Raw genomic sequence first — 15,916 nt, forward strand, 5'->3', positions numbered from 1 at the left:
TACCTATATTGTTGTGTTAGGTAGTGAATAAGATTCTTTTAAGTTGTTAACTATAAGAACTCTTGCTATAAACTAATGTGTTTTAGGACATAGAAAGTAATCTGTAACTTAAATATTTTTTTTTTTACTAATCTGAAAAACAAGTGTTATACATCTCTTGTAGATGGCGGTCAGTTTCCACCTCACGTTGATAAGAAGGATGTCCTTTATGTTTTTAGCACTGACTTGTGCCGGTAAGTTGAAACCATTTATGCTATTTTAGAGAGACATGAAACTTTGAATATGAAGTACTGTCTCTTGAAAATAATGTAAAAATACTTCGTATTGTCTTGTGTACATAATATAAACATACTTAGGACTGCCATGTCTATTTAATACTGTCCTGTTTAAGTAACATGAAGTTTATTACAACTGTCCTGAGTAGATAACATAAAGATAATTAGTACTGTCCTGAGTTGATAACATAAAGATAATTAGTACTGTCCTGTGTAGATAAGATAAAGATAATTAGTACTGTCCTGTGTAGATAATGTAAAGATAATTAGTACTGTCCTGTGTAGATAACGTAAAGATAATTAGTACTATCCTGTGTAGATAACGTAAAGATAATTAGTACTGTCCTGAGTTGATAACATAAAGATAATTAGTACTGTCCTGTGTAGATAATGTAAAGATAATTAGTACTGTCCTGTGTAGATAATGTAAAGATAATTAGTACTATCCTGTGTAGATAACGTAAAGATAATTAGTACTGTCCTGTGTAGATAACGTAAAGATAATTAGTACTGTCCTGTGTAGATAACGTAAAGATAATTAGTACTGTCCTGTGTAGATAACGTAAAGATAATTAGTACTGTCCTGTGTAGATAACATAAAGATAACTAGTAATGTTTTCTTTAGTTATCTTACAGATATTTAGTACTGTCCTGTGTGGATAACATAAAGATTGTACTATGTTGTGTAGGTACTACATACAAGCACTTATTACTAATTTAATTTTCAGGTCCTTGTACCTGGAGTATGAAAGAGAAGTTAACATATTAGGTATTAAAGCATATCGCTTCACAACTCCTGCTAAGCTGTTTGCTAATCCTAGAACAAATCCAGATAACCAGTGTTTCTGTAAGGATGATAAGAAGTGTTTACATGCTGGGGCTATTGATTTAACTACATGTAAGAATGGTAAGTTTCAACATTTAAACTACAGCTAATTATAATTTATTACTCTGTTGAATAAAAACCTGTTTTATTAGAATATATTCACATCACCACAGTTTCTTTATGACTGGGCACAACTACTTTCATACTGTTGTTGGTTTAACTACATGTAAGCACAGTAAGTTTGCACATTTAAACTACAGCTACTTATAATTTGTTACATTGACTATATAACTCATAAGTGAAGTTAATGTTTGATTGATTTATTGTTAGCTTGAGTTTTTTACTCTTTCTCTGAAGGATTGTTATCTTTCACTTTCTTATTGTATTTATTAATATTTAATCAAAAATATGAGTTCTGTAAGTTTTTTAGGTTTTTTTGTTAACATAAGCTCAACTGTCTCTCTTAAAGTGTTTATATATAAATGTTACTTTACTTACAATTCTAGATATAACAGTACTTAAAATTACTTCATTCCTTTTACTAAAAGGCACATGTGTGATGCATTGGTTTTATTTTCATATTTAAATTTTTCATTCTCTTATTAAAATATATTCTTTATTTTTGAATAACAGTTTTTAAAACATTCTTTCTCGTAATTCAGAAAATGCAAAATAAAAAGTACATTACTGTTTATATGGTTATTGGTGTATTATAATCACATAAGTAGGACACTGGTTGTTTTATTATTTCTTTCTAAACAAAACAATCCTTTCAAGTCATTAAACCCATATAATAGAACTTTGAATAAATTAAGACACTCCTAATTTCTTCCAGTAGATAACTTCAAAAGTGATCACTGAGAGAAAGAACTTTTTAAGAACTAGTGTGTGAAGTTGTTTCTTCTTATGTTATAATTTATTGAGATTTTTTTCAGAATTTTACTTCATTTGTAGGAGCACCAGTTGTTGCATCTGCTCCCCACTTTTACCAAGGTTCAAAAGAGTATATAGAAGGTGTAGTAGGATTAAACCCAGTGAAAGAACAGCACCAGACTTTTCTTGACATTGAACCAGTAAGAGGATGTTTGTTTATTTAATGATTTTTTTAGTTTATATAGAACTTTAAGATAGTTTTATAAATTACCAAATAATCTGAACCTAATGTTTTTAATATAGTGCTTGCTATTGTAAGTAAGTAACAATTACTTTTACTGACAATATTCACTCTTTGCAGATGACTGGCTTGGTGCTGAATGCTCGCAAAAGAATTCAACTCAGTTTAAATGTCAAAAGAACTCCTCCGATAGAGTAGGTTCTTGGTGCCTAATTCTTTAATTCAGTTGTAAACATATCAACCTGTTTTATCAATTCAAATTAGCCAAACCTGTGTTGTACTTAATCTTTAACCAAGCTTGTGCTAAGACTTTATTTGATAAAATTTCCAAAACAATCCTCTATCTGTGTTGTAGTGATATGTGTTGTTTACATTCAAATTTTATCTTAACTATTGAAAGCAAAGATTTTCTTACTCCAAAACTGTTTTTCTTCTTGAAACTTACTGTAATATGAAGGTTTTAATTCCTCACTTTTCATGTTACAGAAGTCTACAAAAAATAAATGATGTACTTATCCCAATAGCATGGCTCAGTGAGGTAAGTTAAGCACCTTTCTCTTAATGATATTAATTTAATGTGTGTGTGTTATTCTTTATGTTATGACAGGTGAGAGTTTTCTTCAAAGAGGTGAAATGATATTGTTACACTGCTTCTCTTCTTTTTTATTTTACCCTTGAATTATTTTTAAATCCTCATTTTGCACAGATATATTGAAATAGCAACTTAAAAAACAAGCCTAAATTATCAAGTTTATCCTGTATTGCACTGTCCTAGTTTTTCACTCAGTAGAAAAGTGCCAATACCATTAGCAATTTATAAACTCTACAAGAGTACATACCCTCAGAGTTCTTGTAAACACTACATGTATAAAATTTTATGATGACATTGATGTTCAGGAACCATAAATTCAGATCTTTTCCTCATCAAGTTTTAGAAACTTAACTTTGACTGATACTGTACTGGAATATCAAAGTTATTTAAATCAACCAAACATTGAACATGGAAGTAATATTGGACTACAGATCACAATCTCAATACTAATAAATTATCAGTGTCATTAGTTTTACATTTAATTGAAACTTGAATCCATAAACATTACTTCAGTGTAATAATGGTCTATCTGAAAACTGTGAATGTTTTTATTTATTTAAGTTAGTCTAGTTTAAAATCCAGAAATATAATGTGTTTTTAATGTTTTTCTGTTCTCTAGTCTGCCTCTTTGGATGAACAAAAAGCTACCTTATTCAAACAACAGGTTCAGTCTCCCATGAAAATTGGTATGGCTAGTACATTGGCAGCCACCATTGTAGGAGCTGTGTGGACTGTTATTTTTGTACTTGCTTTCTTTTACTTTAAGAAGGTATTGCAGTTTTAGTTTTTTGGTGCAAAATAGAATATTGCTTTGTAATAACATTGGATTGTTTGACAGAATTCTATTTTGTATAAATTTTGTAATACAAGTAATGTTTTGTTAGTTTTTTAAAACCACAGTTTCGTATTCTTTTTGTCTAGTAAAGTGTTTTTCTTAATGTTCCTGCTGTTGGTAAAAGTGAATTGCTTCTTATGAGAGAAATTATTGAAATAACTTCTGTTATTTGGTTATGGATACATCAGCAAAATAACTAATAAATAGCTGTAGGTGTGTGAATACATAACAAATAGATATTTGTGACTTGGAATTATTAAAAAAATGATATTTCCTTTGTTTTTCTGCAGATATTTAAAAAACAAATCACAAAACCCAGAGCAACAGTAGGTGAGCGGTGGTTTCAGGTTCTGTTTTCTTTCTAACATCACTGTGTACTGCTTCTTGGCTTTTGAAAAGTCTAACACTTCATCTGTCAATGCCTTATAGTTGCTTTAAACCATTGTAAAAACATTCTAACATATTAATATGTTAATTTCCATATAATAGTTTAGCATGAAATTTTTTTGGCATTATCACACTAACATATTTCTTTAACATGACATCATGGGAAAATTAACAAAATATAAGAAACTGGCTATCTTCTTTTTTGAGTCTATAATATTGTTTTAAAGATAATAGTTTCTCAGCTGTTAATAGATGAGAATAGTTTCTTTTAAAGGATAATATATAAAACTGAAATATCAAGTGATAATGTTACATGTTACATAAATCACAATATGACATGTCACATAAACCACATTATTATATGCTACATAAACCATGTTATTACATGTAACATAGGATAGAACCCTTGAGGAATGATAAAGGAAAGCTTGTGTGTGTATTTTTCTTATAGCAAAGTCATATCAGGCTATCTACTGTGTCCACCAAGAGAAATAAAACTCCTGATTTTAGCTTTGTAAATCAGTAGACTTACTGCTGTCCTGGTGAAGAACAGAAAGGCTTGTCTCTGATGATTATAAATAGCTAGGATATTAGATTCTGCTGTTTCATCAGTTTTTACTAATGAAGACTTTAGCAGTTTTCTTCTCATCTTGAACAACTGATAGATGAAAACAAAGTTGAACAAGACAATAGCATAAATTCTGAGCTTGTTAAAATAAAACTTGGAAGTTTAAAGAATAAGACCCTGGGCCAGATGATATTTTTCTGAGGCTTTTAAAAAAAGTCAAGAATTGGACATATAAAACACTTGCCACAATATTTTTATAAGCATAAGTCCTTTAACAGTGGACAAGTACCAACAGATTCTAAACTAGCTAATATCACTCCTATCTTTAAGGAAGGTAATAGAAGATGTTCCAGTTATTATTGGCCTGTTGTTCTTACATCAGTTGTGGGAAAAGTTTTTTGAAAGTCTGATAAAAGATACATTACAAAGTCATTTAACAAAACTTAGAATTTTATTAGATGGTCAACATGGTTTTACAAAGGGAAAATCTTGTCATACAAATCGTTTGATCTTTTGACATGCTTTGAAAATGTTACTGAATATCTAGATATAGATAAGGGTGTAGATTTGGTATATTTATATTTTCAGAAAGCATTTGACAAAGTCCCATATAAAAGGCTTATAGAGAAACTTATCTTTATAAGTGTGGGGGAGACAAATTAGCAAATTGGATAGCACAGTGGCTGGATGGAAGAAAACAGACAGATGTTACAAATGGAGTTCAGTCAAACTGAATTAATGTCACAAGTAGGGCACCACAAGACTCAGTCTTAGGACATTTCCTCTTTTTAATTTACATGAATGACATAAATGAAGGAATAACAATAAATTAATTAACCTTGCAGATGATATTAAGGTCTTGGGTGTTGGTGGCTAATAAGAGGATGCTGCTGATTTAGATTTAGTGAGTTGGTCAGATAAATAGCAGCTTGGTTTTAATTATAATAAATGCAATATAATGTTGTGGGTTATCATAATTTGAATTACAATTATAATTTTGATGAGAATAATCTTAATAGTGTCATGAAGGAAGGAGATCTTGATGTAATAGTTGATCAGTCTCTTAAGCCATCGAAGCAGTGTGCTATTGTTAGTGGTATGACAAACAGGATTTTAGGTTGTATGTATAGAAATGTTGAACACATGCCTAAAGAGGTTATAATTTCATTGTATAGGTCACAGGTTAGGTCACATTTGGAATGTTGTATTAGTCTTGAAATTTTTACCTTAGGAAAGATTGATGTTGAAAGGGTTACTAGAACAGTGTATAGGATGAAAAAAGAAGGGTTAGGGGTGATCTAATTAAGGTGGTTGAGGTTGTAAAGGGAAATGATAGTGTTCATACACCATCTTTTTTCGTGTATTACAGTGAGAATAGTACAACTAGGGGACACAAATATAGATTTTGGCAGGGTAGGGGTCATATTTAGTTAAGACAAAGGTTGTTAACTATATGAATGACAAGGACTAGCTTTAAGATATTTTAAAAGTAGTTTAGAGGTAAGTTAAGATGGATCAATAGGTTTCATGTTGTCCATAAACGTTGTGTTATAAATCACGTATATCTACCACTTGAATATTGGTGCACATTGTTACTGTTACATGTATGTGAACACTTTCATCTACCACTTGAATATTGGTGCACATTGTTACTGTTACATGTATGTGAACACTTTCATCTTTCACTTGAATATTGGTGCACATTGTTACTGTTACATGTATGTGAACACTTTCATCTACCACTTGAATATTGGTGCACATTGTTACTGTTACATGTATGTGAACACTTTCATCTACCACTTGAATATTGGTGCACATTGTTACTGTTACATGTATGTGAACACTTTCATCTACCACTTGAATATTGGTGCACATTGTTACTGTTACATGTATGTGAACACTTTCATCTACCACTTGAATATTGGTGCACATTGTTACTGTTACATGTATGTGAACACTTTCATCTACCACTTGAATATTGGTGCACATTGTTACTGTTACATGTATGTGAACACTTTCATCTACCACTTGAATATTGGTGCACATTGTTACTGTTACATGTATGTGAACACTTTCATCTACCACTTGAATATTGGTGCACATTGTTACTGTTACATGTATGTGAACACTTTCATCTACCACTTGAATATTGGTGCACATTGTTACTGTTACATGTATGTGAACACTTTCATCTTTCACTTGAATATTGGTGCACATTGTTACTGTTACATGTATGTGAACACTTTCATCTACCACTTGAATATTGGTGCACATTGTTACTGTTACATGTATGTGAACACTTTCATCTACCACTTGAATATTGGTGCACATTGTTACTGTTACATGTATGTGAACACTTTCATCTACCACTTGAATATTGGTGCACATTGTTACTGTTACATGTATGTGAACACTTTCATCTACCACTTGAACATTGGTGCACATTGTTACTGTTACATGTATGTGAACACTTTCATCTACCACTTGAATATTGGTGCACATTGTTACTGTTACATGTATGTGAACACTTTCATCTACCACTTGAATATTGGTGCACATTGTTACTGTTACATGTATGTGAACACTTTCATCTACCACTTGAATATTGGTGCACATTGTTATTGTTACATGTATGTGAACACTTTCATCTACCACTTGAATATTGGTGCACATTGTTACTGTTACATGTATGTGAACACTTTCATCTACCACTTGAATATTGGTGCACATTGTTACTGTTACATGTATGTGAACACTTTCATCTTTCACTTGAATATTGGTGCACATTGAAGGTTTCTTTTATACAGTCTTATAGTTAGTGAAACGGAAGTTTCTTTCTATAAAATGAAAGACATAACAGTGCATGATGTAATTCTATACGTGATTTAAAGTCTCATTATTGACATATATTCACCATTAATATCATTCAGTAAGTGATCTCATAAAATTGACTACTGCTAAGTCACCTCATGAAGTAGATGCTTGCTAAATCACTGATTTGACTCTTTTGCTTTAATTACTATGATGCTAATAGAATAGTCATCACTTTCAGCTTAAAATTCTGTGTTATTACTTAGGTTGAAGTCTTGTTTTATCTGGTGAGTAATTTTAACCTGAATTTTAATTGTAAAACTCATTCTATAAATAAATAATAAATTATTGAAAACTAGATCTGAGATAAAACTATAAGAATTACATAAATTATGTATATTTTACCCAAACCCAGTATGCTATATATTTGCTATATAATGTTTTGTAGTAATAATAGTTTAGTCTTTTGATCGGGGAGTAATGTCATTCTTGAATTTCTCTTACATTCTGAAATCATTGTTGTGTCCTATCTCATCACTTGTATTATCACTGTTCTGTCGTATCTCATCACTTGTGTTATCACTGTTCTGTTGTATCTCATCACTTGTGTTATCACTGTTCTGTCGTATCTCATCACTTGTGTTAACACTGTTCTGTCGTATCTCATTACTTGTGTTATCACTGTTCTGTTGTATCTCATCACTTGTGTTAACACTGTTCTGTCGTATCTCATCACTTGTGTTAACACTGTTCTGTCGTATCTCATCACTTGTGTTATCACTGTTTTGTCGTATCTCATCACTTGTGTTATCACTGTTTTGTCGTATCTTATCACTTGTGTTATCACTGTTCTGTCGTATCTCATTTATTGTATTATCATTGTTGTGCCCTATATCATCACTTGCGTTATCATTGTTGTGTCTTCTCTGATCACCTGTGTTATTGTTGTTGTGTCCTCTCTGATCATCTGTGTCATCGTTGTTGTGTCCTCTCTCATCACCTGTATCATCATTGTAGTGTCCTGTCTCATCACTTGAAATATCTGTTTCATTTTTATGTTATGAAGCCATGGTTGTTGTGAATGTACTTCTAGTAATATCACTGTGTTCTGCTTAATGGCATGTCTAGTAATGCAGAAAGTGTAAACATTAGGTATGCTAATGTTTTCAGCTCTTGTAACAACATTGGTTACAGAATTGTAATTGTGATTCATTTACTGTCGTTGTTGAGACAAGTTGTAATAAGTATGTTAATGTTTGTCTTAGATCAAGTTCATCACTACAGGATGGAGTAAAGAACAGTTGTGCACACCTAGAAAGGAAGAACAGGAAATGCAGACAGGAATAAGCAACAAGGGTCTTGAACCTGAATGACCACAGTTTTTAATATGTGACTGAAAATTATGTAAATATTTAAAGTATATAAGCATGGTTTCATATACCAGAGCTAATATTTAATGTTTTATAGAAAAGTTGGAATTATGATACATTCCTCTCTGCATGGAGAATGTAAAAGTTGACTGAACCATTCCTAGTCTAAAACAGTTGTAATTATAGACTACTATTATCAGTATGAAATAGGTGGACGTGAAACATTCCTTACATAATGAATAAAGGTGTTAACTTATTTTAACAACACATTATCTATTTTACTTTACTCTTTCTCTGTAAAAAAAGCACATATGTGGTTTATAAATGGTGTGGTGTTATATATCACTTGATACTTGTATTAATGTGTTCTGTGATCATGAAAAACATCAATTAAAACTCATTTGTGAACCGATTTCCAAACATTCCAAACTAACATGGAATACTTCTCTTTTTATAACTTTATAAATCTTTTTATATATTTATTTGTCAGCTTGGTAGTACTTAAAGCTGTACTTAAAAATGAACAAAGAAAAAAATATTTCTAAGTTCATTTGTTATTAGTATCCTTTTTCACAGTACTTAAGATGGGGACATGTGTCCCCATGATAGTACTTTAGAGGGAACATATATATATATCACCATGGCAGTATTTAAGAAGGCTTCATAAACATCCCTGTGGTAGTACTCTTAAGGAAGATGTATGTACTAGAGGAAGTCATATATGCGCCCTTTGTAGTGTTCTAAAGGAAGATATATATGTGCTCTTGGTAGTGTTCTAGAGGAAGATACTTATATGTGCCTTTGGTAGTGTTCTGGAGGAAGAGACATATATGTGCTCTTGGTGGTGTTCTAGAGGAAGATACTTATATGTGCCCTTTGTAGTGTTCTAAAGGAAGATATGTATGTGGTCTTGGTAGTGTTCTAGAGGAAGATACTTATATGTGCCTTTGGTAGTGTTCTGGAGGAAGAGACATATATGTGCTCTTGGTAGTGTTCTAGAGGAAGATACTTATATGTGCCTTTGGTAGTGTTCTGGAGGATGAGACATATATGTGCTCTTGGTAGTGTTCTAGAGGAAGATACTTATATGTGCCTTTGGTAGTGTTCTGGAGGAAGAGACATATATGTGCTCTTGGTAGTGTTCTAGAGAAAGAGACATATATGCGCCCTTTGTAGTGTTCTAAAGGAAGATATGTATGTGGTCTTGGTAGTGTTCTAGAGGAAGATACTTATATGTGCCTTTGGTAGTGTTCTGGAGGAAGAGACGTATATGTGGCCTTGATAGTGTTTTAAAAGAAGATGTGTATGTGTATTCGGTAGTGTTCTAGAGGAAGAGACATATATGTGCTCTTGGTATTGTACTAGAGGAAGAGACCTACCACATGTCTCTCACTCGAGAGACATGTGGTAGGTATATAGGAGAAGAAAGGTATGTCTTTTGATTCTTTCCTTATGTTTTGAAATTTGAAAAATTACTTTGACAGTCTTATTTTCATGTAAACTCTATGGCTGTATTTACTAATAAAATCTAATAGTTGTTAAAACATTAGCTATACATTTTCATGTTGTTTTTAAAAAATACCAGTTAGTACAGATTTTTTTTTTATATTTCAAATGAAATGTATTTCATCAGAAAAGTTTATTTTTCATTGTAAAAGTTACAGTAGTTTTGAAGTGTTGGTTTTTCATTGTAAAAGCTCCAATGTTTAAGATATTTGTTTTTCATTATAAAAGGTTCCATATTTATGAAGTGCTGTTTTTCATAGTAAAAGCTCCAGTGTTTGTGAAGTGTTTGTTTTTCATTGTAAAACCTCCAATGTTTATGAAGTGTTTGTTTTTCACTGTAAAAGCTCCAGTGTTTATGAAGTGTTTGTTTTTCACTGTAAAAGCTCCAGTGTTTATGAAGTGTTTGTTTTTCATTGTAAAAGCTCCAGTGTTTATGAAGTGTTTGTTTTTCATTGTAAAACCTCCAATGTTTATGAAGTGTTTGTTTTTCACTGTAAAAGCTCCAGTGTTTATTAAAGCATGTAAGAATGTATGTATAATCATTAGTTTTTTGTGTATTTTTCAGATGTTTATTTTAACACAAGTTGAGTGTTTTTTACATCCACAAAAGTGTTTTCATGTTGTCTGGACTGATCTTAGTTTAATTTGTCTCTGCCTATAAAATAGTTTAAGATATTTTCATAATGTCATAATTATATTCAAGAAAATATAGGATACACAATGTGTACGTTCTAATATGTTCAGTACCTTATAAATTAGTAAGTTAGGACTAAAAAACTGTTACTATTATTATTTAGAGCTGTTTCTGTGGTACTTGCTCGTAATGAAGTCATCACTACTTAGATCAAACCTTTAGTAGTTCTGATCTGCTTATTATTAAATCATTTGTTTATACCTGATGAAGTAATTACTATTGAGATCAAACCTTTACTAGTTCTGACTTGCTTGTTATTAAACCTTTATTCAGACCTGATGTAGTCATCACTACTAAGATTGAACCTTTAGTAGAAGTTTGACTTGCTTGTTATTAAACCTTTATTCAGACCTAATCAAGTCATCACAACTGAGATCAAATCTCCTTAGTAGTTCTTACTTGCTTGTTATTAAACCTTTATTCAGAACTAATCAAGTCATCACTACTGAGATCAAATCTCCTTAGTAGTTCTTACTTGCTTGTTATTAAACCTTTATTCAGACCTGATGAAGTCATCACTACTGAGATTGAACCTTTAGTAGAAGTCTGACTTGCTTGTTATTAAACCTTTATTCAGACCTAATCAAGTCATCACTACTGAGATCAAATTTCCTTAGTAGTTCTTACTTGCTTGTTATTAAACCTTTATTTAGACATGATGAAATCATCACTACTGAGATCATACCTTTAGTAGTTCCTACTTGTTATTAAACCTTTATTTACACCTGATGAAGTTCTCAGTACCGAGATCAAGCCTGTAGTAGTTCTGACTTGCTTGTTATTAAAGCTTTATTTAGACCTGATGAAGTCCTCAGTTTAATTATTATTAAGTAATGTCTTGAAGTTAATTAAGTTTTTATTACAGAACACAAATGTGTACAAGTACAAGAAGTGTTTAGTTTAACTTCAGATTAGAAATGAAGTTTGAAAAATGTTAGAATTTGTATAAAAATAATTTGTTGAAAACTGTCAACATAATCACTTGTCTTAGTATTTTAAAAAAGTTTAATTTATTATTAAGATTTCATTTGCATGAAAAATTATATTGATGAAAATATTAACTTACTACTGTGCTATTAATTATGGTAGTTAGGGTGCTCAACTTTTAACCTGCAGGTTATAGGTTTGAATTCACATATCTGAATATGTTAATCCATTCAGCCATGAGAGTATTATAATGTGACAGCCAATCCCATTATTTGTTGGTTAAAGAGTAGCCCAAGTTTAGGCAGTGGGTGGTTTTGGTTATCTGCCTTTTTACTGGTAATTACTAAATTAGGGACAGATATTTTTTGAGAAGATGAGTGCCACCAGGCATATCTGCCTAATATCATAAATTAAGTATTAGTATCTCAGGGATAAAGGACCTCAGGATGTAAACAGTAACCTGTGCTTTTAACCATTTAAAGAAATTCCTTTCTCTTGATACATTATTCACAAATCAGATGTTATCATTAAAAAGTTGTCATGTTTTGTTTAATGGGTAAGTTCTGTGAAAATAGTACAGTGCTCAGTCCACATAATGATAGATTAGTGTATTTCCTAATTTTTATACAAGCTGCCTTAATTTGTACACTGTTCTCAGGTGTAAGCCTAAGTTTTAAAATTACTTTCAAATGGAAATACCTTATTAATTTTATTATGGCTAATTTAAAAGAATAAACTTACTGGCACAATTTTGCAGCTAATCAGTCGAATAACTGAACACCTGTGATAACTAACATTTATCCAAATACTTCTTTGGCTCTCAACCAAGTGAAAGCAATATTGACTGATGCATGGCTAGTTCCAGTCAACTGACCCATTTTTATTTACATCTTATATTGTATTCATTAAAGTTACTAAACTTTCATGAGAAAAACTAGAATATTCTCAGTATTTCATGTCTACCATAATGTCATGTATGCTCTGTCTAACTTTGATCCAGAAAGAGGTTAAAGTTTTAGGTAATATTTTCAAAGTTCTTAAAACATCCTAACAAGCAATAAAATATCACATTAAACTTTCCATTCAACAAATTGTTTTGATGGTTTTCTCTTCTGAGGCCCTTGGTTGGTATAAAAGTGAGGTTGCCTCTTGACCCTTGAAATTGCTGGCCGTCTTCTTGCTGGAAGAGTTTCTTCCTATTCAGGTGATGAACAGGTGGCTCCATCTTTGGTAATCCTCCTAAAAGTGCCATGATAAGAACTCTGGGTTCCTCAGTAGGACAAGCTCTCTGTAATTATGAGTTGGCTGTTTTATCTCCAACACTTTCCCATGGATTATTACATGTATGATTTATTTACCTGAACACCTATCCTTCCAGTTTCTATAAACACATCATTGATATTTTTCAGTATGATGAACAGCTCTTCCAAACACATAATAAATTTTGGAATTTGTTATCTCCTTCAATTAGATCTCTTCAGTCGTATGAGTTTAATCAGCATCAACATTATAGCAAAAGTTTCTTTACCTCAAACCTCTCCTGATAAATCAGGTGTATCATATCTATTCTTCACATCCATGAGAGCTATTCTGGCTCTTAGGACATGCTAGAGTGTTTGGTTCTGTTTTATAGTGCCCAAGATACTAGATGAAGAATTACTGCTTATAAATAATGGTATGAGTATTTATTTTCTTGTTGACTGAATTACACCTGCTCCTATCTCCCACAGAAGTTTAATCCCTGGTGTATTAACTGTCATGTGAAATTTGCTGCTCATAAACTGTGAAGCTACCTTGAACTGACATCCACATCTTCTCACAAAGTCAGTTTCCATAATGCAGTTATCCTCTCTCAGTTAGTTAGCCACCGTAAAATGTACACTAACTTTTAGCTTTCTTCTTAATGAAATACCATGTGCTAAGCACATAAATCTATCTTCTTTCTTATTATTTAGAGACATTTTTTCCAGAGTTTTCCATTGATATACCCAAATACTCAAATGGTGATATTCCTCAAACAATGGATTTATTTTTCCACACAAATAAATATGTGTTCCCAGCTGAAACATGCTTCAAAAAGTAAGGTACTTAATCTTGTCTGTTTGATATCTGGTTAGCTCCCTCTTGTTCTGTTCAACTGGTTGGCAAATCCTCAGGGTATTTTATTCTTGGTTTAACAGCTCTACATTCTGTACAGTCTTGACTGTGATGGCCAAATTTTTATAATTATAACACTTTTCTCTTTCTAGAATTTATATTTATCCAATTCTTATATTCTTGTCTTTTATGATATTTATATTTATTTATTTTTCAAACCCTTCTCTTTTGTGATATTTGTAATTATATATTTTTCATACCTTTTTCTTTTGTGGTATTTATGTTTATTTTTCACACCCTTGTCTGTAATGATATTTATTTTTATTTTTTACACCCTCTCTTATGGTATTTATATTTATTTATTTTTCACACCCTTTTTTCTTATGGTATTTATATTTATTTTTCACATCCTTATCTTTCAAGATGTTTATATTTATTTTTCACACCCTTTGTCTTTTATCATATTTATATATATTGATTTTTCACACTCTTATGATATTTATATTCATTTATTTTTCACACCCTTATCTTTTATGATATTTATATTTATTTATTTTTCATCCCTTTGTCTCTTATGGTATTTATAAATTAATCATGTGTTAAAACATCCATCATTTTTCTATGAGCATCAGTGGACAATTGTTTGTTTCTGAATTTCGCACAAAGCTACTCGAGGGCCATCTGTGCTAACTGTCCCTAATTTAGCTGTGTAAGACTAGAGGGAAGGCAGCTAGCCATCACCACCCACTACAAACTCTTGGGCTACTTTTTTACCAACGAATAGTGGGATTGACCGTCACTTATAATGCCCCCATGGCTGAAATGGTGAGCATGTTTGGTGTGACTGGGATTCGAACTCGCGACCCTCGGATTACGAGTTGAACGCCTTAACACATTTGGCCATGCCGGGCCAGTGGACAAGCTTTCTAAAATTTTTACTGAAGACTTTTCTTCCCTCTGGACCACGTACATCACTCTGTACGTCATAGAAAAGTCACTATCAATGCTTGGTTATTTACTGTTGTCAAAGCTGTGAGAATATTTTTTATTCACTATTCTATCTATTTACTGTGGAATTGCATTCAATTGTACATTATAGTTTGTTGGTTTCTCTATGGCTAATATTGAAAATCAGTTTGGTTGTGATGAGGCTAGAAAGGCCTTGCAGTCATACTTGCCTCAGAAGGAGGTGTTTTCCTCCTCCATATTTTGTAGTTTATGGTGTTTTAGGATGGAACTCTTGAACTGATCTAAAAATGATGTGAGTGGCCAACATTTAATAATTCAGTTACCATGTTTTATTTGGTCTCTGATTTCTTTATTTACTTTGTAAGTTTTATTGTTATAGCCTTGCTGTACTTATTGTTTCAATAATACATTTCTTTCATCCAACTAATTTAATTTCTTAAGTAACTTCCTGATATTCTTTGAATTTTTTAAAATGTGCTGTTCTTATATTTTGCTTTTTATCGTCTTCTGTATGCATTGATCCTGTAAGATTTAGTCTTTAGCCTTTGTAGGCACTTAGTCTCTGCTTCTGTAAATTCTTAAGTGTCTGCCCCTGTAAGGTTTTAGTCTTTGCCCCTGTTAACTCTTATTTTTTAAGCTGGTAGACACTTAGTCTTTGTCCTTGTAAGTAATTAGTATTTGAAACAACAGGATAAATTTTACTGTTTTATGGAATATATATTTTTCATTGGTTGTATCAACTCAATTAGCCATTTGTACTTGTGAATAAATGAGTATCTTTTCTACCCAACTTCTGTGTATTTCATATTAACTTTTATTTACTGCAGATATCATAGACTCCTTCATAAGATCCCTTTTACCCAACAACTTTGTAATGCAAGTTCATTACACTGTTTACCACAATAAGAAACCTAGACTTGTTTTTCATTTTGCCTTGTCCAAGAT

At 31.6% G+C, this 15,916-nt stretch overlaps 1 protein-coding gene across 2 annotated transcripts in view; it reads left to right on the forward strand.

Annotated features, from left to right (window-relative positions):
* Positions 1-15,761, forward strand: part of LOC143236855 (platelet glycoprotein 4-like) — a 52,323-nt gene extending 36,562 nt beyond the window's left edge. The window contains exons 7-14 of one of the 2 annotated variants that reach the window (XM_076475480.1): positions 164-233; positions 1,004-1,182; positions 2,056-2,174; positions 2,336-2,409; positions 2,702-2,753; positions 3,427-3,576; positions 3,933-3,972; positions 8,674-15,761. In XM_076475480.1, coding sequence (XP_076331595.1) covers positions 164-233; positions 1,004-1,182; positions 2,056-2,174; positions 2,336-2,409; positions 2,702-2,753; positions 3,427-3,576; positions 3,933-3,972; positions 8,674-8,702 — 713 coding nt within the window. In that variant the 3' untranslated portion in view covers positions 8,703-15,761. The remainder of the gene's footprint in view (positions 1-163; positions 234-1,003; positions 1,183-2,055; positions 2,175-2,335; positions 2,410-2,701; positions 2,754-3,426; positions 3,577-3,932; positions 3,973-8,673) is intronic. The other variant, XM_076475478.1, reaches the window with a different exon arrangement.
* The last annotated feature ends 155 nt before the right edge of the window (positions 15,762-15,916 follow it).

This window comes from Tachypleus tridentatus, chromosome 13 (genome assembly GCF_004210375.1).
Source record: "Tachypleus tridentatus isolate NWPU-2018 chromosome 13, ASM421037v1, whole genome shotgun sequence".
In the NCBI taxonomy this organism is placed as follows: Eukaryota; Metazoa; Arthropoda; class Merostomata; order Xiphosura; family Limulidae; genus Tachypleus; species Tachypleus tridentatus.